Raw genomic sequence first — 23,043 nt, forward strand, 5'->3', positions numbered from 1 at the left:
GCAGACACCTGCAGGTTTGGCACAGGCAGGGCGATCCCAGGCCTTGGCTTCACAGGAAGACAATAACAAGATGAAGACCAGAGAAAGCCAGGGAGAATAAGCAACTTCAACTCTTCTTCTCAGCTGGACTAATTGGTCACATATGCCTTCTTACCTGGAGAGAGGATTCCCACTGAAGTCTGCGATTTCCAGGGATTTGCAGAATTTGATGCTTTCAGGAATTTCTGGAATGTCTGGAAAAAATAGGTGAAAGAACAAAAGAGGCTTGAGAAAAGCCTAGCATGTGGAAAATGGGACAGCAGGTACAGATGGCAGCCTGAGCCATGGTAAGACAACCTCATTGTCCCAGCTGAGGATCCCCGAGGGACTGCTCCACAGGGTGTGGAAAGGGCACTGCCTCTCCCAGCCAGAGGGCACCGGGAGCACTGCAGGGCTTGGGCACCACTCCTGCCCAGCTCCAGCCTTACCGTTGCGGGAGATGTCCAGCTCCACCAGCTGCATGAAGTTGGCCACCTCGGGGGGAAGCCTCTGGATCTCATTGTCGCTCAGGCCCAGCTTGCGCAGGTTCAGGAGCCTGAAGAAAGGCTGTGACAGAGAGACACAACTGGGTCAGCAGCAGTTCTGGGGGAAACCCATCTCCCCACCTCAGGACAAGCCTGAGGGCCATCCCCGAGACACTTGGCTGCTCCCATAACCCCTGTCCTGGCCAGGCCCCCAGGGCAGTCACTGCATGAATGAGCCCCCACGAAAGGCTACAAGGGATGATGGTGAAAGAATAGAGGCATAAATGAGTTTAGCTCAATCATTCATTTAGTATTTGTTATCCCACTCTTCTTCTCCCTCCCGTGTAGGATACAAACTGGACATTCCTTGTTTCCTACAATAAGAGTTTGCCTCAGGCTCTCAAAGCCAGCACCACGGGGAAGTCACTCTAAAGCAGCTTGCGACAGACACTCGAGTTTGAGTCTGGTCCAGGCAAGCCAGCCAGGGAGAAACACAGGGAGATTTCCAGTCCAAAGTGCTGCCCCCGCTATCACACACATCTGCTGCTCAGGATGTTTTATCAGGACATCAGTGGCAGGCCCTCTCACAATCAGGGAGGGTGTTTGTGCCCCTTGTGCCGGATGGAAAAGGCCAAGGTGAGCTGTCCAGCCCAAGTAACACAAAACTAGAGAAGGAAAGAAAATTCCTTTCTACAAACACAACAGCCATAGGAATGGTGACTGGAAGGGGCCTCACAACACCTAACCCCTTCACACCCACCCTGGCTCCATAACTCCATCTGCTGCAGATGGCAAATTCCACGATCCATCAATCACGCTCCTCCAAGACACCACCAGGCCCGGTGAGTTTTCTAAACACAATGGACTGTAATTATCAACTGAGCAAATCCTGCAGCTGCTTCTAACCATTGCCGGAGGTCGGATCCTGGACAGGATGGGAACCAGGGCTGGGGTGTTTGCTGCATTTCCTGGATTGTTTTGGAGTGCTGGGAATAATAAACAAACAACCTGGGGCCACTTGCAGAAAATGAGATTGTTTAAGAAGTGACCTGGAACAAACTCAGGTCTGTGCAGTGACACACAGAAGCCACTTCTAATCCACATCACCCTGTGTCTGTCCTCGGCAGAGGCAGGGAGGGGGTCACAGCAGCACAGGGAACCCTAAGATCACTCACAGGTCAAGAAACACAGAGTCAGGGCTGCTCATGCAGCACAGGCTGAGAGGGATCAAACCAGAATGAGCTCTGAACCTCCCTCCTCAAGTGTGATACATTTCCAGGCATCCACCTGCACAAAAGCTGCTGGGATAGACCTCCCCAGGAACAGCCGGGAGGTACCGTGAGGTGTGGGGTGGTGGGACCCCCACAACACTGCAGAGAACAAGAGCACAGAGCAGACAAGGGAGGGGTGAGGATGAAGAGGTGGAGCAAACATAACCCCCCAAGGTGCAGAGCACGATGGAGCTGCTCAGCCCTTCAGCAGGGACAACCATGGGGCCTGGTGGTGTACCTGGAGAAGTTTCTGCTGCAGATCGAAACCTCTGCAGTTCCCAGATCCCCGTCGGGACACGCTGCTGGGCACGAGTGTGTCTGAGGGCACCAAACCAGGGCCCAGCAGCTGTCCCACTTCCACAGCACCCCTGACACACAAAGTGCTCTGGGACGAACAGCACCGATGGGAAACTCACACTCCTGGTGGCCCAAAGTAGCATAACAATTGTATAACGAGTAAATAAATGAAAAGTAAGCCCTCTCACCACTGATCATCGTGGGCTCTGTTTAACTTAGTTTAACTTAGTTTCATCGTGGGCTCTGTTTAACTTAGTTTAACTTAGTTTATCTAATGCAAACCAGCTCAGTGAGAAGGAAGTGGGTGAAAGTCTAAATGACAACAAAGGTTCAGGGGGAGCAGGAGTTTAGAGACTTGATTTGCTATTGTTTCCTAGAGCCTTCTCCTAATTTTAGAATGCAAGGAAATTCCAGGCAAGACATCATGCTGACCTGCCAGAGTCTGCATGTTGGAAAATAACCACTGGGACAGAACATGCACAGCCCAGGCTGCAGTGCCTCTGCCTATGGGCTCAGGCAGCCTCAGAACAGATGTGCACACCTTCAAATAACATTTAGAATAAACTGGAACAAACCCATGCCGTACCTGGCACAGCAATATATCTGGGAAGCGTTTACACACAGCATTTTCTCTCACCTAGCTCTTTCTTTTCTTTTTTTTTTTAATAATAATTAGAAAAAAAATAAAACTCTCCCAAACCCCCCAGTGCTGCCAGACTGTCACCAGAGCTGGGCACAGCCCTCCACACAGGAACTGAGGAGGCCACATCCCACTTGCCAGAGTCAGTTACACTGGACCTGAATAAAATATTTACATGTGACAAAAAAATCAAACAAGCCAGTTGCCATCAGTGGTGGGCACAAAAAATAAATGTGAGAATTACAGTGTTCTCATGCTCGAATTCAGATTGTATATTTGCCAAAGATGGCAAGAGGATGTGACCAAGAGCTGCAAATGCTGTCTCTGACACGAATTTCCATGTCATTTCCAGCTCAGTATTCTGTGAACTGGGGACTTCAGCTTGTCAGCCCAGTGGCCCAATTCCCAAAGCAAGGGCTGCGCAGGAGATTCACTGTGACAGTGGAAAATTAGAACAAATTAATTTAAAAATTGTCACTAGAACTGAGAGTGAAGCCTTGAATCTGTGTCTCTGGAGACTGGCAATTATCCCTTCTGTTAATCAAAGTTCAGCCCATTTCCCAGAGGTGGCAAAGCACAAGTTCTGGATTTAGCACCACACTGAATGTCTCCAGTAAGGTGAAACTCCCATAACTTCAGTGTTTTCTGATATATAAAATAAAACATCATCAAATCTGCCTGACTCAGACCCTTCAGAGTCCAAACTGGACTGAGAGAAGATCAAAAATAGAAGTTTGAAGAAAATAAGGTAAGCACAATCTTTCACTGTTTCCTGGCAGCCCAGAAGCCCAAAGCCCACATGGATCAGCACAGAAGGATTCCAACACACAGGAATCCTGGAGCAGCACAGAAGGATTGCAGCACACTGGAATCCTGGATCAGCACAGAAGGATTCCAACACACAGGAATCCTGGATCAGCACAGAAGGATTCCAACACACAGGAATCCTGGAGCAGCACAGAAGGATTGCAGCACACTGGAATCCTGGAGCAGCACAGAAGGATTGCAGCACACTGGAATCCTGGATCAGCACAGAAGGATTCCAACACACAGGAATCCCGGAGCAGCACAGAAGGATTGCAGCACACTGGAATCCTGGAGCGTAGAGTGTGATGGAAGTCATCACTAATTCAAAAGAGCTGAAGGTTAGAGCATACCAATATAACAGTAGTTGGGTAACTGGTGGGAGAAGTCTTTTTAAATCAAGGATGTATTACAAGGATATTCACTCCTGGAGCATGGGGGTGTTCACAGGGGGGATAAGATGGAAAACAGCTACAAAACTGTCCTGCAAGTAAGATTTAGGGGCATAAACCCTTACAATACCCAGAGCAGAGCAACCACAGTGTAACCAACTGGAAATACAGTAATTAGTCATTAATTAGTGACAGGTATAAAGAGTCTGTAAAGCACCATAAGCCAAAAGATAAGAAACGCTCCACAAAATTACAACATAGCAAAAAAAAAAAAAAAAAGGGCAGAAAATCCAGGCTCTGCAGCAGTTTTCAACATCCTCCCTCAGCAGCCCTTTGAGTGCTGAACGCAGGCAAACACAGAAGTCATTCAAGGGTTTTCTCTAAGTTCCAAAATGAAATTCAGTTACTTCAATCTTTAAAAAAAAAAAAGGCAATACAGATCCATGGATTTCTCAGTCAAAAGGTACACTGCTGTAATATCCTTCCAATCCTTTATATACCACTGACCTTTATCACAGATCCACGAAATAATTCGGGTTGGAAGGAACCTTGGGAGATCTCCAGTCCAACCTCCTGCCCAAGGCAGGGTCAGGATGAGGCCAGAGCAGGTTGCTCAAGCCTTTTTCTGGTCAAACCTCCAACCATGGAGGATCCAAAACTCCCCTGGGCTTCTGAAGTCCACTAAATAATTATCCTCAAAGAGGTAAAAGGGTCCTTGTATGCAGAGGGAGCCATGCAACTCTGGTGGTTCACAGGCCCCTGTAGAACCAAATAAAAACCCTTAAATGTCCCTTGCTGCTGCCAGACAGATACTGAGTGTGGCCAGTATCACCCCAAGGGAGGGAACCAGCAGAACGTGTGAGCCCCTGATGTGCCAAACCCTGCCCAGTGACATCCCCCAGTCACCACTGCATGCCCAGGAGTCACACAGCTCCCCCCTACAAACCCACCTTTGTCCTTACTGTGCTGCTTTTTTCCCTTAACTGGAGAACTGAGACATCCATTAAGGGGTTTTCAGTGCTGGACCCTGTTTTGACTGGAAGTTACGTGATGGCACTTGTGGGATGCCAAACCATAGAAGGATTTCAGAAGGAAGGGACCTTCAAAACCACCCAGTCCCACCCCCTGCCATGGGCAGGGACATCTTCCACTAGCCCAGGTTGCTTCAAGCTCTGTCCAACCTGGCCTTGGACACCTCCATGGATGGGGCAGCCACAGCTTCTCTAAGCAACCTGTGCCAGGGCCTCCCCACCCTCACAGTGAAAAATTTCTTCCCAATACCCCATCTAATCCTGCTCTCTGTCTGTGTGAAGCCATTCCCCCCGTCCGTCACTCCAGGCCTTTGTCCCAAGTCCCTCTCCAGCTCTCCTGGAGCCCCTGTAGGTATCGAAAAACTGCAGTAAGGTCTCCCCAGAGCCTTCTCTTCTCCAGGCTAAACCATCCCAATTCTCTCAGCCTTTCCTCACTGGAGACGTGCTCCAGCCCTCTAATCATCTCCATGGCCTCCTCTGGACTCACTCCAACTGGCTGATCTGTGCAGGAGTGAGAAAGGATGAAAATCCTGTACAATTATTAATGAACCCCTTGATTCAGAGCACTGCCTTTGGAGTCAGTTTGGCCAGAGCAGGATCATGCTATGACAGTCAAAACTGTGCCCAAAACATCCCCTTCAGAGTGAGATCCTGAGCAGAGCCACCCTGGTTGTACCTCACTCACCCTCAGTAGTGAGGTCAGTCCTGCCTGAGGAACATTCCCACGCAGGTTGGATTTGAGGTTACCCAGAGAAACAGCAACAGGCTCAGCCAGTTTATGGAAACAAGACACACTGGTAGCAGCAAACACAAGCTCCGTTGGCAGATTCACCTTTGGCTCCTGCTGAGGAGCTGGAACACCTTGGCACTGGGGCAGTCCAGAGCCTCACACGCTGATGTCCAGGTGCTTATCCCAGACATGATTTCCCCTGATAACACAAGGATGCCTGACACCCACTGCAGAGCTTCTCACCCAGCGAGAGGCACAAGCACAAAGGTCCTCGACCCCAGGGAGCTCAGGAATCAGGTGGTGTTGTGCCTGTACTTCAGTCAGGTCAGGGCTAGCTCCAGCTCTGGCCCATGGGAAAGCAGAGGGCTGCCAGGAGGGAGGAGACACCCACCCAACTCAGAAATGAGCTTCTGGCCTCTTGTCCCCACTGTGTCATGACGAGTCCCCAGCAGCACAGTTGGCACTGGAGGTGGCACTGGCCAGCGTTAGGAGAGGGAGATGCTCCACTCCTGAGCAGGGACAGCAGGTCCCTTGCACCCCTTTCTCATTCACTGCGTGGGGAGCTGACTGCCCTGCTCCAAACCCGGCTGCACCAGCCACCTCCTGCCCTGCCAGAAAGAACAGCACCAGCCAGCCCAGTCCTCACCCAGCCCAGAGCAGCACCAGGCAGGCATCCCACAGGCTGCAGACACCAGCACGGAGCTACCAGGCACACCCAGAAAGCAGGGGAAGTTTCGGAGAGCCGAGGGCTCCAAAACTGCAAAGGGGCAGGTAGCAGGACACACGTGAGGGTTAAGGCTGCTCAGACAGCAGCTTGCTCCAAAAGGCAATCTGCACCATGGAGGTGGGTCCAGCAGAACCACAGAAGGGCTGAGGTTGGAAGGGATCTCTCAAGACTCTCCAGTCCAACCTCTGCTCAAAGCAGGGTCAGCTACAGCAGGTTACCCAGGGTGGTACAGACACACACAGTAACGTCACATGACGGACACACACAGCAAAGTCCCACACGTGTCACACACCAGAGTCACATGTGACACGTACACAGCAGTCTCTCAAGGGGCCCTCTTAGCCCAGCCTCTGTCTGTAAGGAACCATCTGGAGGAGGTTCCATCCCCCTCTCTGTCATGACAAAGCTTCCAAATTGTGTTTCCCCAGCTTGCTGACATGACGTGTTCTCCAAACGCAATCCTGCTTCTTTAACTGTCCGTGTTTGTGTCTATGAAGCTCCCAGCATTAGTGCTGAGGCTGCAGCAGAGCCTCAGGACATGAATGAAGGGTTACTGGAGCTCTTAAGTAGGCTGAGAGAACCACGGTGTCCACACAGTGATTCTGGGAACTCAGACACCACCCCCACAGCTCCCTCCTGCTGCAGTTCGATGCTTGGCAGAGCCTTGGTCCTCCCCCCATTCACTTATTCAGTCAGATCAAGAGGTGGAAAATGAAAAAAGGAGAAAGGACAATGGATAAAAGGATCAGGACAAACACTCTGAGCCACCAGTCAGCTATGCCATTTCCCAGAAACAACAAAATCCCGGGCAGGGTTGGAAGGCCAACTGTTCCCCAGCCAGGATTAGGGACAGAGCCAGCCCAGCTTGGGGCTGACAGCGTTGGGTCACCACAGCCACCCCCACAGTGGCACGGTGGGCTGGTGGAGCCAGCCTTGCTGCTCAGACAGGAGGAGGGAATGGGCTGCAGCCCCAGCACAATCCGGGCAGTCTGAAGGTGCATGGCAGGTCAAGAGGACGGATCCACCAGACCCACCATTCCCGTGCGGAATGCTGGTGCCTGCGACGCCAGCACCCGGCCTGCAAGGGCCAGAGCCTTGTGCCCTGTGCCCGTCCACTGCACACACGATGGCAACACGAGCCCGTCCTACAGCTCCCGTCCTGCCGGCAGGAAGAGGCATCTTCACTCCCGAGGAAGGAGAGAAAGGATTTGGCTGTCGAGCCTGGGACCTGGAAAACACGGACCATGTCTGCATGCAGACTGATCACCCCTCCCAGGTCAGCATCACAACTCTATGTTTTCCTGAGGCTATAAAAAAGGGGCTTCTGGCCTACCTGAGGCTGACCTCCAGCTCCCCCCTTCACCTGGCGCCTAATTCCAGGGGAATGGGACTAGGACGTGGGAGTCTTTGTTCCCCAACATCACCTTGTCTCTTCTCCGATGGCTGGCCCCCATGTTCCCACCTGTACCTGGAGGAGAGCCATCTCCATGTGTCAAGAGGGAGGGAGGAAGGCAGATGGATGCCCAGGCTCCTCTACCAGCTTCCTCAGAGAAGGAGCTGTGCTCATGGATGCTGCCTTGGCCCCAGCACCCCTCCTTCAGACAGCAGGGGGGCCGCTGCCCAGTGCCACCAGGCCATGGGGACGTTCCTCCCCTCAGCCCAGCTGGCTTTAGGCAGGTTTCAGTGCATCCTCAGAATGACAAGGCATCCCTTGAGGTGAGACACCACAGTGCTGCTGGAGGGGAGCAGGACATGGGAAGAGGAGTCAGGCACCAGCTTAACCACAGAGCCACAACGATCTCATATACAGGCCAACGGCTCTGAAACACAGTGGTGACAACTGATACAGCTGGAGAACAGGAACTGGCTCTACACTGCAAACAAAATCTTCACTCTGGAATGGCACAGACCCTTCCTGCTTCTGCAGACAAAACCATCACAGTGTTCCCAGCTCTGCTGCCCTAACAGGAGGGCTCAGGCACCTCCTCTTCCTCGGAAACAACCTGTGACAACCCAGGCTTGCCCCAAAACACCAGCCCTGAGCCAGTGGTACTGGAAGCAGATGATTTTGCTGCACGGATCGAGCACCCCAGCGGTACCTGCTGTGTGACAGTTCCTCCAACACTAAAAGGATACAAGGCAGAGACTTTGCCAACCCTTCCAACCCTGGAAGTGCCTGTGCTAAGGACAGGTCCTCCTCACCTCTCATTTCTCTTCAGAGAATTTCAAGTCCAACTGTCCAGCCCTGCCAGCACAGTCCCTGCCTCCAGTGGGACAGTACAGGTTTAATTAAAGGCAGAATCAGACTGTGAAGCAGGAAAACAATTACAGTTCTCCTAGTGATTCATGAGCAAGAGGGCCTGGTTCCCAAGCCACCATGGGCTGGGCTCCCAGCTGAGCTTTGTGTTTGTCTCCAGCCTGGACAAATGCACAGGACCCTGCACCACGGGCAGGAGGTGTCAGTCCATCTGTCCATCCATCAGCAAGGGCAATGCAGCACACCTTGAATGCTGACAGTGAAACCAGATCATGTATTTGAGCCTTGTGTTTCACTTCCATTTTCCTAGTTAAACACAGGCTTGACATCCTAAGACCTGCCCCTGGGGGAAGCAGAAACTGTGGTGTGTTCCACAGCCAGGCACTGGGATGTGGGAGCACACACCCCCACCTTGCCTGCCCAGAGACTACAGGCAGGGGAGTGTGACCCGACCTCGGGTCCCCCCCTTTCACACCTGTGCTGAGAGAAGACCTATGACACCTGTGCCAGTGGGGAAAGCCAGCCTGGAAGCCGGAAGGAGCAACTGCAAAGCAAAACACTTGGGAGTTGATCAGCTCCAAGGTTAAACTCGACACTTCCAAGCCACCGTGCTCAAAGCCAGCATGGCACAGGTGAGGCCACAGAACCAGAAAGACCTGTATCCCATGGCTGGGCAGCACGGGCAGGATGCCAGCCCTGCAGGCTGCACAGCTCCCTCAGCAGAGCAGGACTAGGTCCACTTCCAGCAGAGCCCACTGCCTCCAGGTAGTACGAGGTTGGATCACTGGGAGCAGAGGCCAAACAAGTGATCACACTGCTGGGAGGAGGGAACATCAGTTTGAAGCTGCAGTGGAATGGCTGCTCCCCAGCCCCAGGGGCAGCCCTGGTGCCACAGCAATGGCACCACAACCACTGTCCAGGTAGAGCCTCGTGCTAGTTACCCACGGACTCGGTCTGACTGCCTCAGCAGGTGTGGGACAAGACCACAGGCAGTGGATGCAGACCACCTGCCCCCCCAACACCAGATTTTCCCAGCTGGCTCCAACTCCAGCAGTGTTTCCTTCTCCACTCCTCAGCATCTGCCAGATCCTGAACTGGCTTCAGCCTCTTCTGGCCACATTACCAACACCTAAAAGGTGACAACTCCGCTGAGTTCCAAAGAGACACCGCTGCCACATCAAGCACCAGCACAACCACGCTTGGGTCTGCAGCCAAGACCCACAGCAAAGGGCACGGGAGGGGAGGATACTCCTTGCCTGCCCACAGCCAGGAGGAGAGGCACGAGAGGCCCGGCAGGGCAGGGCAGGGCGCTGAGGGCACCGAACACAAGTGGCCCCCACATGCCCCTTGTGCAGGTCTGAGCCGGGAGGAGAGCGCCAGGCAGGCTGCTCCCTGCCCTGCTCCCGGCCCTGCTCCCGGCCCTGCTCCCGGCCCTGCTCCCTGCCCTGCTCCCTGCCCTGCTCCCGGCCCTGCTCCCGGCCCTGCTCCCGGCCCTGCTCCCTGCCCTGCTCCCGGCCCTGCTCCCTGCCCTGCTCCCTGCCCTGCTCCCTGTCCTGCTCCCTGCCCTGCTCCCTGCCCTGCTCCCGGCCCTGCTCCCGGCCCTGCTCCCTGCCCTGCTCCCGGCCCTGCTCCCGGCCCTGCTCCCTGCCCTGCTCCCGGCCCTGCTCCCTGCCCTGCTCCCTGCCCTGCTCCCTGCCCTGCTCCCTGTCCTGCTCCCTGCCCTGCTCCCTGCCCTGCTCCCGGCCCTGCTCCCGGCCCTGCTCCCGGCCCTGCTCCCTGCCCAGCTCCCTGCCCTGCTCCCGGCCCTGCTCCCGGCCCTGCTCCCTGCCCAGCTCCCTGCCCTGCTCCCTGCCCTGCTCCCTGCCCTGCTCCCGGCCCTGCTCCCGGCCCTGCTCCCGGCCCTCCCCGCGCAGAGCCGCGGATTTCCGACTATTTAACCCCGTATCAGGCCCTGAGGAATGCATTGCAAATACATAAAAGTACTTAAGCATGGGGAATACATTCCAGTGAAGACAAAGCAAGCTGTCTCCGAGCCAAAGGCTCAGCAGCTGCTGCTTCCCAGGCGCTGAAGCAGGACTGAGGAATGCCGTTCCCTCTGGACGGGCCAGGGCGGCAGCTGCCCCTGGCACACAGCACAGGGCCAGGATGGCAGGGAAGAATCTCTGGTCCAGATGGAACGACAAACCAATCCAGGGCCACAGAAAGGCAATCCTGAGACAGAATTAGATCAGGGCACCACAATTAACCCCCTGCAGCTGAGAGGGACTGGGGTTACTGGAGAGCTATTGATGCCCTCAGACCGATCTCCATACGGCTGCGTGCAGAGAGGGGCCCTGAGCACAACCCAAGTACACACAGCCTCCACCTCGGGCCAGCGCAGTGGGATGGGAGGAGTCTGAAGGACAAATGCCACCAGAACTCCCTGTAGCAGGCATGGGGCATCCAGAGGCATTTTCCACTGAAATACTGGGATGTACGAAATAATTGTGGCACTTAGTGCTGTGTTTTAGTTGACAAGGTGGTGTTCGGTCAAAGGTTGGACTTGATGGTCTTGGAGGTCTTTTCCAACCTCAGTGATTCTGTGATTCTACTGCAAAAGCATTAATCTGGAGAGACCTGCAGAGGTCATTTCACGGAGAGCATCCTGGCTACAGGTGAAGCAGCCAAACCTAACGTACCCCAAGTACTATCCAAGGACCTCTCCCCCTTTCTGAACTGCTCTACCATTTACCTCTTCCCCCCTAGGCCCCTCCCTGGCACACCAGCACCTCAGGAATCCCCTTCTCCCATACAGCCAAGGGAAACCATGTTCTTCTAAACCATCTTCTCAGAAAAGTAGGGTCCACTTGCAATTACAAAAAGTAATTGACTGATCTGTAATGCTACAGCTATTAGCATGGGGGAAAATGCCAAGAGTTGTATTATGTAATAACCTGTTCCAATTGTTTTCAATCAGATTGTGTTTTCCTGATGCAGAAATCACACCTAAGTTTACCCAACAATGTATCTCCAGCACTGAGAGGCACCATGAAACAAACAACCAAAAAAATGCAGTAAACCAGCTCTAATCCCGAAACTGGGAACTTGAGACAAGACAGTGAGACCAAGCCCAGCAACTAGTCTCCCCCCAGAGCAGGGGACCTGATGGCAGACTGTACCCTCGGGGTGCAGAGAAGCACATCTCGGGGACTGAAGAAGTCTTGAAGAAGAGTTAAGTGCCACTGTGTGGAAGAACACAGACACAAACATCTCCTCTGAGCAGGAAGAGGACAAGGAAGAAGGTGCCAGAGCAACTCTCAGGGAGACAGCTCAGACACACAGCAGTAAATGCCCTGAACCGTGAATGGAACAAGGAGTCAGAGCCCACAGAGACCCCATGATGCCACATTCCCAGCTCAGCACACAGCATCCTTTCCACCCACCATGCTCCCACTGCTGCCTCAGCCCAGTTCCTGCCAGGGAGGCAGCGAAACAGGGTTATAAAATCCAGGAATACTCAGGGGAACACACAGAGCAGGTCAAAGAAGACCTGAAGAGGTTAATCCAGCCCTGCCTCTATCTCCAACCATCAGTGAACTAAATCATTCCTGGCAGACACTCAGCAGCAGCCAAAGGGAACCAGAGAGATGCGAGAGGTGCAGGCAAGGCCTCGATGCCGCACTCAGGCTCCACAGACCGCGTCGGAAACGCCAGCGAGGGACGGGAACCGGCACAGGGAACTGTCCTGAGGAACAGGAGGAACCCAAAAGAGCAAACCCGGTCCAAGCTGGCAGAGATGTGCCCACAGACAGGGCAGGTGCTAACCACCTGACAGAGATGTACCAAGAGGTTTAAAACAACCCAGGGAAGACCGAGCAGGTGCTCCCACCACTGACTTCCTGCCAAACCAGGGCCAAGGAAGGCCCGGTGAGAGGCAATACCATTCTGGCCACAGTCACCTGAATCTTCAGGAATGCTTTGCTTCACTGAACCTCTCTGCTGCCCAGCTGCCTCTGTAACTCACTGTTCCATGCACCTAAACCTCCTCCAAGACTCGAGCTGCTGGGGAGACCCAGGCAGGGCAGCACATCCACACCTGTCCAATACAGAGCTGAACACATCTTGGAGCCCAGAGAACTGAATATTAACAGTCAGTTCCTATTTGCAGACCTCAAGCCTAAAATCTGTCTGCGCTTCTCTTTCCTATTCCCTGTTTGCATGTCCAAGAATTGTATGTCCAAGAGTTTTATCAGCTCTTTTCTCCATGGCTGAGCCTGTACTCGGCTTCTGCCACCTCAGCACAGATCGTACATTCCCCCATGTCACCACCCAGGGTTTATAGGACAGCTGGTTACTGCTCAGAGAGAAAAAGATGCAGGGGAGATGGCCTGCACTTATTTCAACTGCTGGGCAGCAGCAATCCTGGCTTTTGAAGAGACAAACCCACTTCCAGCTGTACCATTAACTCACAGGGTTCCTAAGCTCCTGGAAGGCACAGAGAGCCATGCCAGCTCTGCACACAGATCTCACAACCAGCAAGTGAAACCAGTTTGTTGACTGGTTTTGTTAAACAAATGCAGCTGCAGCTTTGACACAGCCTGGGATGGAAAGAACCACATCCAGAGCAAGAGGAGGTGCCCCCTGCACACTCAGCCTTGGCAGTCTGCGAGGCTCGTGAGCCACAGAGGATTCCTGGCTCCCTGACTTTCTCAGGGAAGGGCTATTAGCACGGAGAGATTAGAAGGAGCAGCTTTACTCCCCCATGGAAGTAAATAAAACCCAAGATCCTCCTTGCAGGCCCCAGATGCCAGGAAATTAAAAGCTGCTCTTAATTAGCTTTGCGAGGCCCCACCTTGCCTTGGGAAAGTGACAACCCCGGCCTGGGGTTTCACTTTGGTGCAGTGGGATTCCAGCTCCGGACACAGGACACGGATGCTCTCACCCCAGGCCACGGCAGCCAAACAGGAGGAACAGCTGCAACCTGTCCGGTTTCAAAGGGCCTTGCCACTATGCAAACAGCAACAAGCCCAAACAGGGTGGGACCTGCCCTGGACACCAACAGGCTCCTCTCCCCGGTGTCCATCTCCCATGATTTCCAGTGAAAGCAGGTCTCAGCTCACTGGGCAATGGGAAGAGTGTTTTCTGCACTGGGCCCAGTTTGTCATGGGAACTGCAGCAAGGAGAAAGCAGAGGAACTGCAGCTCCTCCTTTAGAAATGCCTAGAAATCCCCTCTTCAGCATCACCACTGCTCACACCCTTGGGATCACAGCCAGCCCTGGAATTCCTCTCTGTGCAACCCCCAGCCTGTCCACAGCCTCAGACAGTTCCAGCCCCACATCCCTCTGACAGGTCTCCAGCAGCCTGTCCCTCTGCACACTCATGCTGACACAGGAGAGCTCTGAGGTCTCCTCCCTCCTCTGCATGGACTTGCTCAGGATTTCAGTCCCTACTCAGCTCCACCCTCTCATCCTCCTACACCAGGTCCTACCAGCTCTGCTCCACCCAGGTTTCTTCTGACCTCTCCCTTTTGCCTCCCCATACTCCAAACTGGAGCACTCCTCCGAGAGCCTCTGGATCCTTCTGGGTTGTGACCAGCTCTATCCACCACTTTCAAGTTCCTCCTCCAAATTCCAGACTGTTTTCATTCCTGCCTGGTGAGACTTGTGCTTCTCAAGTGCTCATGGAGTGGCCTGGATGAGTCAGGTGCTAACCACCTGACAGAGATGTACCAAGAGGTTTAAAACAACCCAGGGAAGACCGAGCAGGTGCTTCCACCACTGACTTCCCACCAAACCAGGGCCAAGGAAGGCCCGGTGAGAGGCAGTACCGATGCAATGATTTAGCCTGCTGTATTCCCAAAAACCTACACCCCCAGTGAGGGACCTGCTCTCCACCCCACTGCTGCAGACATCCTGCAGCCATGGCTCTGTGCAAGACAGGTAGGGCAGAAGTCAGCACAGGGCAAGGCATTTCCACTTCCGGAATTCAGACACTCTTGTGAAGAACACAGGCAACTTACCAAAGGGAATTTATTGTTTTCCACTAAGTCATGTGGTACCACCCTGGCAGCAAATCCCTGCGACAGGGCAGCAGATGCTCCCACGCAGATTTAATGTATCACTTCAAATATCCCAAGGAAAACCACTCTAAGATAAAATCTGGGCTCCAAATAGGCAAGATTCCACATGGGACAAGTGAAAAAGAAGCGAGAACAGGCAGAACAGTACCCAGCACTGAAGGACGGAGAGAAACACAGGTTCACTTCTCCGGCTGGGAAGGGAGAGGTGAGGAAAGTGCAGTGGTGTCACTCGGCAGTGCTGCGGGAAGGGCAAGCATCCCACTGGATCCAGAGCAAAGCAGCAGCACAAAGGGGACTAGGGAAATCCTGCAGAGGAAAACGGTGCCACAGAAAGAGCAAGAGATCCCGTGTTCCTGGAACAGGTGGGATAAGGACATATAAAAGCCTGTTGGAGAGATGCAGGCTGGCAGCAGGCACTGGGTAAGAAACCCCTCAGAAGGGGAGCTGGATAGAGTCAGGCATTTTCAAGGGAGTTATCTGACCTTTCCAAAAGCCATCCCTCCATCCTTTTGCCTCAAAAATTACCTCCACAGGGAAGCCTTCCCCAAAGGCCCTTCTTGAGCCCTCAAACATAAACTTGCTGTCCAAGGCTGTACATCCTTTCTTGTTCCTGTTTTTCTGACAGATCTCCACTTGCTTCTCCCACAGACTCATCTCAGTGTCCTTTAAACCTTCTCCCACGGAACAGACACGTGCAGCCCCATCCTGTGAAGCAAGCACACTGCCCTTTCCCCACCTTGCCTCGTGGTAAGCACAAACCCTTCCTCCCAGGCTCTCTTTCCCACAAAAGGCTTGTTTCCATGAAGGCTCCTCACCTGGAAAATATCCACCCGACCCAACCAAAGACCTCTCCCATCATCCTCCCTCAGGGTCTATGTGTGCCCAAACCCAGTGTTCCCACCTTCCCTCTCCCATTTTCATCCCATATCCACCTTGCACCACACAGATTCCTACTCCTGCCTTGGGTATCTGTCCCTACCCACAGCAATATCCTCAAACAACGCCCTTCCCGCAGCGATCCGCGTGTCTGGGACCAAACACACCTCGGTACTCTCAGTGAAGTGCCATGAGCACAAACCACACACTGGGTCCAACCTCAGGTGGATCAAACCTGCTTCCTCATTCACCAACTGCAGACCTCCTCCTCCTCCTCACCTGCCTCTGGACCAGCCACGGCACAGCCAGAGGGAAACTGGGGGGTTGGAAAAGGGAAAGACCATGGGGTGGGATTCTGCTCCCTCTGCCAACGTGTCTCCAGGGCTCAGTGCTTCTGGGCAGCATTCCCCCAGCTCTTCTCAGGAGCAGCAGCACTCAGGGCTGCTCTGCTTGTCTCCCCTCCTGTCCCCAGCTGCAGGCACCTAACACTCACCTGGCTTGTGAGGGTGTTTAGGTTTCACTGGGGTTGGGCTGACACCCAGCACAACCGGAGAAAGTCCACGGCAGCTTCAGACAGTGCTTGAGAGGGAAGAGTATGAGTACAGAGAGTCCAAAGCCAAACTCCCTCCAAGCCTCTCCCGGGACACACAGTACAGGCACTACGGTATCTCTGCAGATCCTCATTTTTGGTCATCTTCTACATGAACTGCTCTCCTTCTCTCCTGAGCTCACGTTAACTTAGAGGACCATTATGTCATATGGCAAGTGGTTCCACAGCTTGGTTAAATAATTTTTCATGCAAAATGCAATTTAATTTGTTCTGAACTGAGCCCTTTTTGATTTCACTCAATGCCCTCCAGGCCTGCTGCAAGAAGCAGCAGTGGTCAGCTGCTCCCTGGCCACTCTCTCTGGGCCATTGGTGGCACTCCAGACCTCTGCCATCAGATGAGGAATGTCTCTACCCTTTACTACCTTTTCCAGACAGACTAAGATGTCCTGAAAATGTTCATTTTCCTTGTACAAAAGCTGCTGCATGTCGGGTCTGGTCACACCGTTTGCTGCTCCTCATTCTCTGTCCCTCTCCTGATTTACTAAATCTCCTGAGACTTGAGGACCAGGATCTGACCAGTCTGTTCTCTTTGTTCTTCTAATAATTCTCTGCCAGAGAGTCTAAAAGAGGAAGTCAAACAACAGAGAGGAGCCTGTAAGCCCAGGACAGGTCACAGCAAGAGCTCTAATGCTCAAGTTGAACAGTCACAGCTGAATGAAACACAAACACTTGGGGTGACTCAGGAAAGTGCTCAGGGCACAAACATGGCACCTCGATCACAGGCAGCATTGTATCCACCTGATCACAGGCCAAATAAAATGTCAGTATAAAATTTGCATTTATAATCCAAAAGATGTTCTTCCAAGCTCACAAACCCCAGCTTGTCCCAGTGCCAAGGGGCTCGGTGTAGCACCAGGTTGGCCTGTGACTGTTCAGCAGGACACACAGAGCGAGAGCACAGGGACTGGCAGGTTGTCTGCAGGCGTGTCGCAATCACCCTCCTCTGCAGATGGGACTTACACCTATTCCCACGTCCCAACCTGCCCATAACACACATTTTCCAGGGAGATCTCCCTGTCTAAAATATAACAAGATACCGAGCTACCTCACAAAGGAGCTGAGAACATCACACTGGTGCCTCTATACCTGAACAACATCACAACCGAATCCCACAGGCAGCTCAGCTCACAGGGATTCAGGGGAAAGACAGAGAGAACCCAAAAATATCAGAGCAAGAACCTGCCACTTTCATTCGAGAGAATCTGTTTGGGTGGGGATGTGCACACTGTATATTTTAACAAAACTGAACCAAATTACTTTGGCCTGAATTAAAATCAAGTTCTTGTTTTCTAAGGGATTTTTTTTCCCAGATTTGATGGCATATTCCATAACATGTCAGTAATGCAATGAAAAACTCAAAAGCTAATGACCTATTTCTCAATTTTTCAATAAACTGGCAACTCAGCCCATATTCCCTGAGGAGCATCTCTCCAAACACACTGCAGTCAAACCCCTTGTCTCTCTGGCACCAGTAGTACTTAACTAACTTTTTAAAAATGGTACAGTTTCCACAGGAGATACATGGCAAAACCTGCTTTGGAATATCCCAAAGCCCAGTACTGTTTTAAGGCCTTTTGCTTCCTGAGAAGCAAGTTCGAATTCCCGCCCACAGCATCCCATGCTTCAAATTACCCAACAGAACAGGGATGTCACGGCTTGGGCTCCTGCTGGATGGCACACTGGCAGCCAAACACGAGAGCTCAGCCCATGCCCAGCCCCCGCCCTGTGAAAGCAAAGCCTTGGGAGTCAGAGACACCGGGCTGGGCCAGCAGACAAGCAGATCTCTGGTCCTCTGCTTCTGCAGAGACCACGGAGGGGCAGGGCAGCACATGGAGGGCTTATCCCGGTGTGCCCTGTGTGGACAGAGAGCTCTGCAGCTGAACAGAACGGCAGCAGAAGCTGCAAGTACAGGCTGGAGTCCCAGATCATGGAATGGTTTCAGATGGGAAGGGACCTTTAAAACTCATCCATGGGCAGGGACACCTTCCACTAGACCAGGTTGCTCCAAGCCCTGTCCAACCTGGCCTGGAACGCTTCCAGGGATGGGGCAGCCACAGCTTCTCTGGGAAACCTGTGCAAGGGCCTCCTCACCCTCACAGGGAATGATTCCTTCCCAATATCCCAGTGGGAAGCCATTCTCCCTTGTCCTGTCACTCCAGGACCTTGTCCAAACCCTCTCCAACCCTCCTGGAGCCCCTTTAAGCACTAGAAGTGGTTCTAAGGTCTCCCCAGAGCCTTCTCCAAGCTGCACACCCCAGCTCTCCCAGCCTGTCTCCAGAGCAGAGAGGCTTCAGCCTTTGGAGCATCTCAGTGGCCCAATGATCATAACTATAAAGCAGTTCTAGCACTTTTAATGATCTTACTTGACACTTTTTGAAATTTATGGATTAAACCAGACCTAAAATTCACGCTGTGCTTTGGTTGGCAGTGACTGTGACACACAGGGACGACGATTCCCCCTGGGGTCAGGAGACCTCTTTGTCCCACTCACCGGACAGCCAAGGACCCTGTCGAAGCCAGGGGCTCCCCATCTCAGCTCGAGGGTTTCTCCTCAGCCAGGGGCTCCCCATCACAGTCGGAGGCTCTCTCCCTCATTCTCTCCCCCGCTCACAGCCGGGGAGTTCCCGGCCCGGGGTGGCCGCACCGCACCCACGGCCGCCGGTGCTCGCGGGGCGCACGATCCCACCCGCGACCCCCGGCCCGGCCCCCAGAGCAAGGGGAAGACGCCGGGCCCGGTGGAGGCCGCCCCGGGAGCGGGGCCGCGCAGGCCGGGGCAGCGCCCGAGCGGCCGCGGCGGGCCGGGGCGGTCCCGGCGGGCCGAGCCGCGCTCCGAGGGCCGCGGGATGGCGGTGCCGGTCCGCGGGCTCACCTTGGGCAGCTCGCGGAGCTGGTTGGCGTCCAGCAGCAGCTCCTCGAGCGAGCGGCTGTAGCGATAGATCTCCTCGGGCACGGCCTGCAGCGAGCAGTGCCGCCGGTCCAGCGCCTCCACGTGCCGGTTGCAGCGCCAGAGCGGCGGCATGCAGCGCAGCATCGCGCCGGGCCGGGCCGGGCCGCCGGGCCGAGCCGCCCGGGACCGCCCGGGACGGGCCTGCGGGAGCGCCCGGATGTGCGGGGGCCGGGCCGGGCTGCGCCGAGCGGCGGCCGCGCTCCCGCGGCGGCTGCGCCCCCGCTCCGCTCCTCCCGCGCCGCCGCCCGGGCCTGGAGCCGCTCCCGGAGCCGCTCCCGGTGCCGCTCCCGGAGCCGCTCCCGGCCTGCGCCCGGGGCCGCACCGCCCCCCGCGGGTGTCCCTGGGAAACGGAGTCCCCGGGAAACGGAGTCCCTGGGAAATGGAGTCCCTGGGAAATGGAGTCCACTCCCCCCGCCCCGCCCCGCCCCGCCCGGGCCCGCCCCGAGGGCCGCGAACGGCGTCCCGGGCATCGAGCGGGGCCGCGGGCCCCCGGGGGGCCGTCAGCACCCGCCCCCCAAACATCCCCGTGGAAAAATATCCCGAGGGAAGAATGAGCCCAAATGTACTAGCACAGCGAGGGCTTGGGATTTCCTCAGTAACTCACAGACAGACATGGAGACACGCACACACAGAGACACGCAGAGACACGGAGACACACACACACAGAGACAGACAGACACACACACACGCAGAGACACGCAGAGACACGGAGACACACACACAGAGACACGGAGGCACACACACACAGACAGAGACGTGGACACAGAGACAGAGACACACACAGACAGAGACACATGCACACACACGGGCATGAACAGACACGCACAGACACACACACGGAGACACAGAGAGACACAGACACGGAGACACACACAGAGACTCACACACATGGACACACACACACACACAGACGCACGTAACTGGAAAATCTGTTTTCCAGATTTAGGAAAACACTTTGCAACAGTCCCCTGCCGCAGTGTGAAGTTCTGTGGTGCAGCAATATTTCTCTTGTAAAAAAGCCTGGTGGGACCAGAGATGGTGCACGAAGGCAACCAGGAGTAGGAAACAGGTCCTTATGAACAGAGCTTAGCCCATGCCCACACATAGAACAGAAGTCAAAGGGACGTGGCAGAGCTGGAGAAACAAGTGCTGTAATAGGAGAGACAAAGAGCAGGTACCTCCATCCCTTTTCTCTGCACAGGGCACAACAGGCAATCAAAGCCCACATGTGTCCCTTCTGGGACACGATGCCCAGGCACTGCTTTGTGACAAAAGCCAAAGTGCAAAGTGATTGGCTACCCCTGACCTGTCTCGGGACCTACCTGTTCCAGCCCCTACTGCTTTCACAGTTTCCTGGCTGCTTTGTCACTCTTTCTTACCCAGTTTCTCCTGCTTTTTGAAGTTTATCCCTGCTCCAGCCCAGCACTGTCAGCCAACCCTTCTATCCAATTCCTCTCCAGACACAATTGTCTGTCCCAGCTACTTTTGCCCTGCATGCAGCTCTTCACCCTCACACCAGATCCTACTGTGGTTGTTTATCTCATTTCTCTCTCATTTATCTTTCAGAGAACAGATACTCCTTCCTCACTGTCTGACAGTGGCACCTTCACACCCACACTTGTGTGACACTGAGCAGAGCCCAGTGGCCCAGGAACAGCCTGGGACACCTGGGACACCAACCCAGGGCAGGACATGGGCTCTGTGTGCTCTGCATCCCTCATTCTGTGGAATCAGAAATATTCGTGCAATGAACAGAAAGTGACCGATAACTGAGTGACACCAGAGCACAAGGCGCTGGTGAGGCGCTGGTGAGGGACTGGTGAGGTACTGGCAAGACACTGCTGAGGTGCTGGTGAGGTGCTGGTGAGGTGCTGGTGAGGCACTGGTGAGGGACTGGTGAGGCGCTGGCAAGACACTGCTGAGGCACTGGTGAGGCGCTGGTGAGGTGCTGGTGAGGTGCTGGTGAGGAACAGGCCTTTGTGCAGGCAGGAGGAGGTGAGAGCTGTCCAAGGGCCTTTGAGTTTCACTGCCCATAATGGGCAGTGGCTGTGAAACTGTGAGGAAGGAATTTTTCACAGTCATGGAATCACAGACTGGTTTGGGTGGGAAGGGACCTTCCTGTGTGTCCCTGTGGCTGGAGGGGCAGCGGCTGCTCCAGGGCCTGTGGGGGGACAGTAAAATTACCTGGGAGCAGGAAGGAGGGTCTGGACCCAGGCCCAACCATCCCGGCTATAAAAAACCGGAGCAGCCCCGTGTCCCCTGTGCAGGAGCTCAGTGGGGGCCGGGAGCAGCACCCAGACCCCACAGCCAGCGCAGGGCACAGGTAACACTTGGGGCCGGGGTCCCGGGGTGACGCCGTGGGGCTGCGGGGGCCGGGGCCGGGGTGCTGGGCACGGGGGGCGACGGCCCGTGGGACCAGGGTGGGGGTCGGGGCAGTGCTGGGCTGTGGCCGGGGGGCTCCTGGCCGGGGGTGCGGCCGGGGGTGTCCCCTTCTGCCCGAGCTGACCCCGCTCCCCCTCCCCACCTCCCCAGTCCCTCCCAGAGGAAGCGGCCGCGGCCCCGCCTGCGTCCTCACAGTGTCTGGGGGTCCCTGCAGAGTCTCTGCCCACCATGGAGCTCCTGGTGTTGGTGCTGCTGGCCACGACTCTGGCCACTGGCGTCCCCCCACGCCGGCCAGACCTTAAGAGTGCCCTCAGGGAGATTGAACTGAGTATGGCCCCCAACTCCTTCGATGACCAGTACTCGCGCTGCCGCATCAAAATGGCGAAGGCGCTGAGGGCGCTCAACCGCACTGAGTTTGCCACCAACAGCGACTACGCTGACGCCTGGCGCAAGGCCACCACCAAATGGCACAGCCGCAAATTTGTGGGGTCCCGGCTGCGGCGGGAACAGGCCATCGCCCTCATGGCCTACTCGATGGAGGAGGGCCTATACTTGGAGTTCAACAGGGCCGTGCGCAGCGCGGGGCGCTCCCTCCAGGAGTACCTGCGCAACTTCCCCTTCAAGGTGGTGCATTTCCTGCTGACCGAGGCCCTGGATGACCTGCGGGATGAGGAGACCCACCCCCGCTGCCTCGACGTGTACCGGGGTATTGAAGGGATCCGGTTCATCACTGAGCCTGGCAGGACCATCCGCTTTGGCCAGTTCGCCTCCAGCTCCCTGCTGAAAAATGTCAGCGAGCACTACGGCACCGACACCTTCTTCGAGGTGCACACCTGCCACGGTGCCAACATCCGAAACTTCTCCAACTACCCGAACGAGGAGGAAGTCCTCATCCCGCCCTTCGAGACCTTTACTGTCACCAGTGTCACCCAACAAGGGCACAAAACCCACATCGAGCTCCGCTCCCACGGCGTGTACAGCAAATACAACTGCGCGTGGCTCCGAGGTGACATCCCTGGGGTGGGGACACCTGAGGTTGGGTGTGGGGACAGGGCCGGGGTGGCACCAGGGCACCGGCTCTGCTGGGAGAGGGGTGAGGGTGGTGGGGCAGGGGATGGGGGTGCTATGGCTTTAGGCATTACACAGCTCCAGCTGCTCTCCTGGCACTGCATGGGATGGGATGTCAGGGTGTTATCCTGACAATGGGCTCATTTCCCAGTGGCAGAGCCAATCCACACCTCAAGATGAGGGATTTCTATTTTTTATTGTAGTTTGTGGAAAGTAGGGAGTCAATGGTAACCCAGCTCCCCCTGACCCTCTTCCCCTGCACCCCCCCCAGGCAACAGCATCCGCAGGGACCCCCCACATCTCGGGGGGCTCCTCCTGGCAATGCTGGCCCTGGCAGTGGCCACCGGCACCCCCTGAGCCACGAGGACCCTGCTGTCACCTCTGCCACTGTGCCCGGCCAGGAAGAGGGCTCAGGAACGGAGCCACCGGTGTCCCCAGGACGGCAGGAC

The 23,043-nt window shown here is 55.1% G+C and overlaps 2 protein-coding genes across 33 annotated transcripts in view; one reads left to right on the forward strand and one right to left on the reverse strand.

Annotated features, from left to right (window-relative positions):
- SCRIB (scribble planar cell polarity protein) overlaps positions 1–19,465 on the reverse strand; it is a 102,278-nt gene extending 82,813 nt beyond the window's left edge. For 14 of the 27 annotated variants that reach the window (XM_051774747.1, XM_051774744.1, XM_051774745.1 and 11 more), the window contains exons 1-3: positions 19,067–19,463; positions 468–585; positions 155–233 (exon numbers count right to left, since the gene is read on the reverse strand). In XM_051774747.1, the coding sequence (XP_051630707.1) occupies positions 155–233; positions 468–585; positions 19,067–19,228 (359 nt within the window). In that variant the 5' untranslated portion in view covers positions 19,229–19,463. Of the gene's footprint in view, positions 1–154; positions 234–467; positions 586–19,066 lie in introns of all 27 variants that reach the window. The other 13 variants (XM_051774726.1, XM_051774725.1, XM_051774750.1 and 10 more) reach the window with 2 other exon arrangements.
- Positions 19,466–19,864: 399 nt separating this feature from the next.
- LOC127464424 (erythroblast NAD(P)(+)--arginine ADP-ribosyltransferase-like) lies at positions 19,865–23,038 on the forward strand. 6 transcript variants are annotated; one of them, XM_051774710.1, is made up of 4 exons: positions 19,865–20,968; positions 21,002–21,073; positions 21,677–22,532; positions 22,866–23,038. In XM_051774710.1, exons 3-4 carry the CDS (start codon positions 21,755–21,757, stop codon positions 22,949–22,951), a joined length of 864 nt encoding a protein of 287 aa, XP_051630670.1. In that variant the 5' UTR covers positions 19,865–20,968; positions 21,002–21,073; positions 21,677–21,754; the 3' UTR covers positions 22,952–23,038. The 6 variants fall into 6 exon arrangements, with proteins under 6 accessions (XP_051630670.1, XP_051630671.1, XP_051630673.1 ...); XM_051774711.1 differs by having other exon boundaries at positions 21,024–21,073; XM_051774713.1 differs by having other exon boundaries at positions 21,046–21,073.
- The last annotated feature ends 5 nt before the right edge of the window (positions 23,039–23,043 follow it).

The sequence above is a fragment of the Manacus candei genome, unplaced genomic scaffold (genome assembly GCF_025592945.1).
Source record: "Manacus candei isolate 608988 ecotype Guabito, Panama unplaced genomic scaffold, ASM2559294v1 h1tg000223l, whole genome shotgun sequence".
Taxonomy (NCBI): domain Eukaryota; kingdom Metazoa; phylum Chordata; class Aves; order Passeriformes; family Pipridae; genus Manacus; species Manacus candei.

Bases quoted from the DNA above. Each gene is read 5' to 3' on its own strand.
- LOC127464424 (XM_051774709.1), top strand. From the start codon at position 21,180: ATGGGCAGTGGCTGTGAAACTGTGAGGAAGGAATTTTTCACAGTCATG. The intron at 21,468-21,676 runs GTAACACTTGGG...CCACCTCCCCAG, and splicing joins ACAGCCAGCGCAGGGCACAG to TCCCTCCCAGAGGAAGCGGC. The intron at 22,533-22,865 runs GTGACATCCCTG...CACCCCCCCCAG, and splicing joins CAACTGCGCGTGGCTCCGAG to GCAACAGCATCCGCAGGGAC.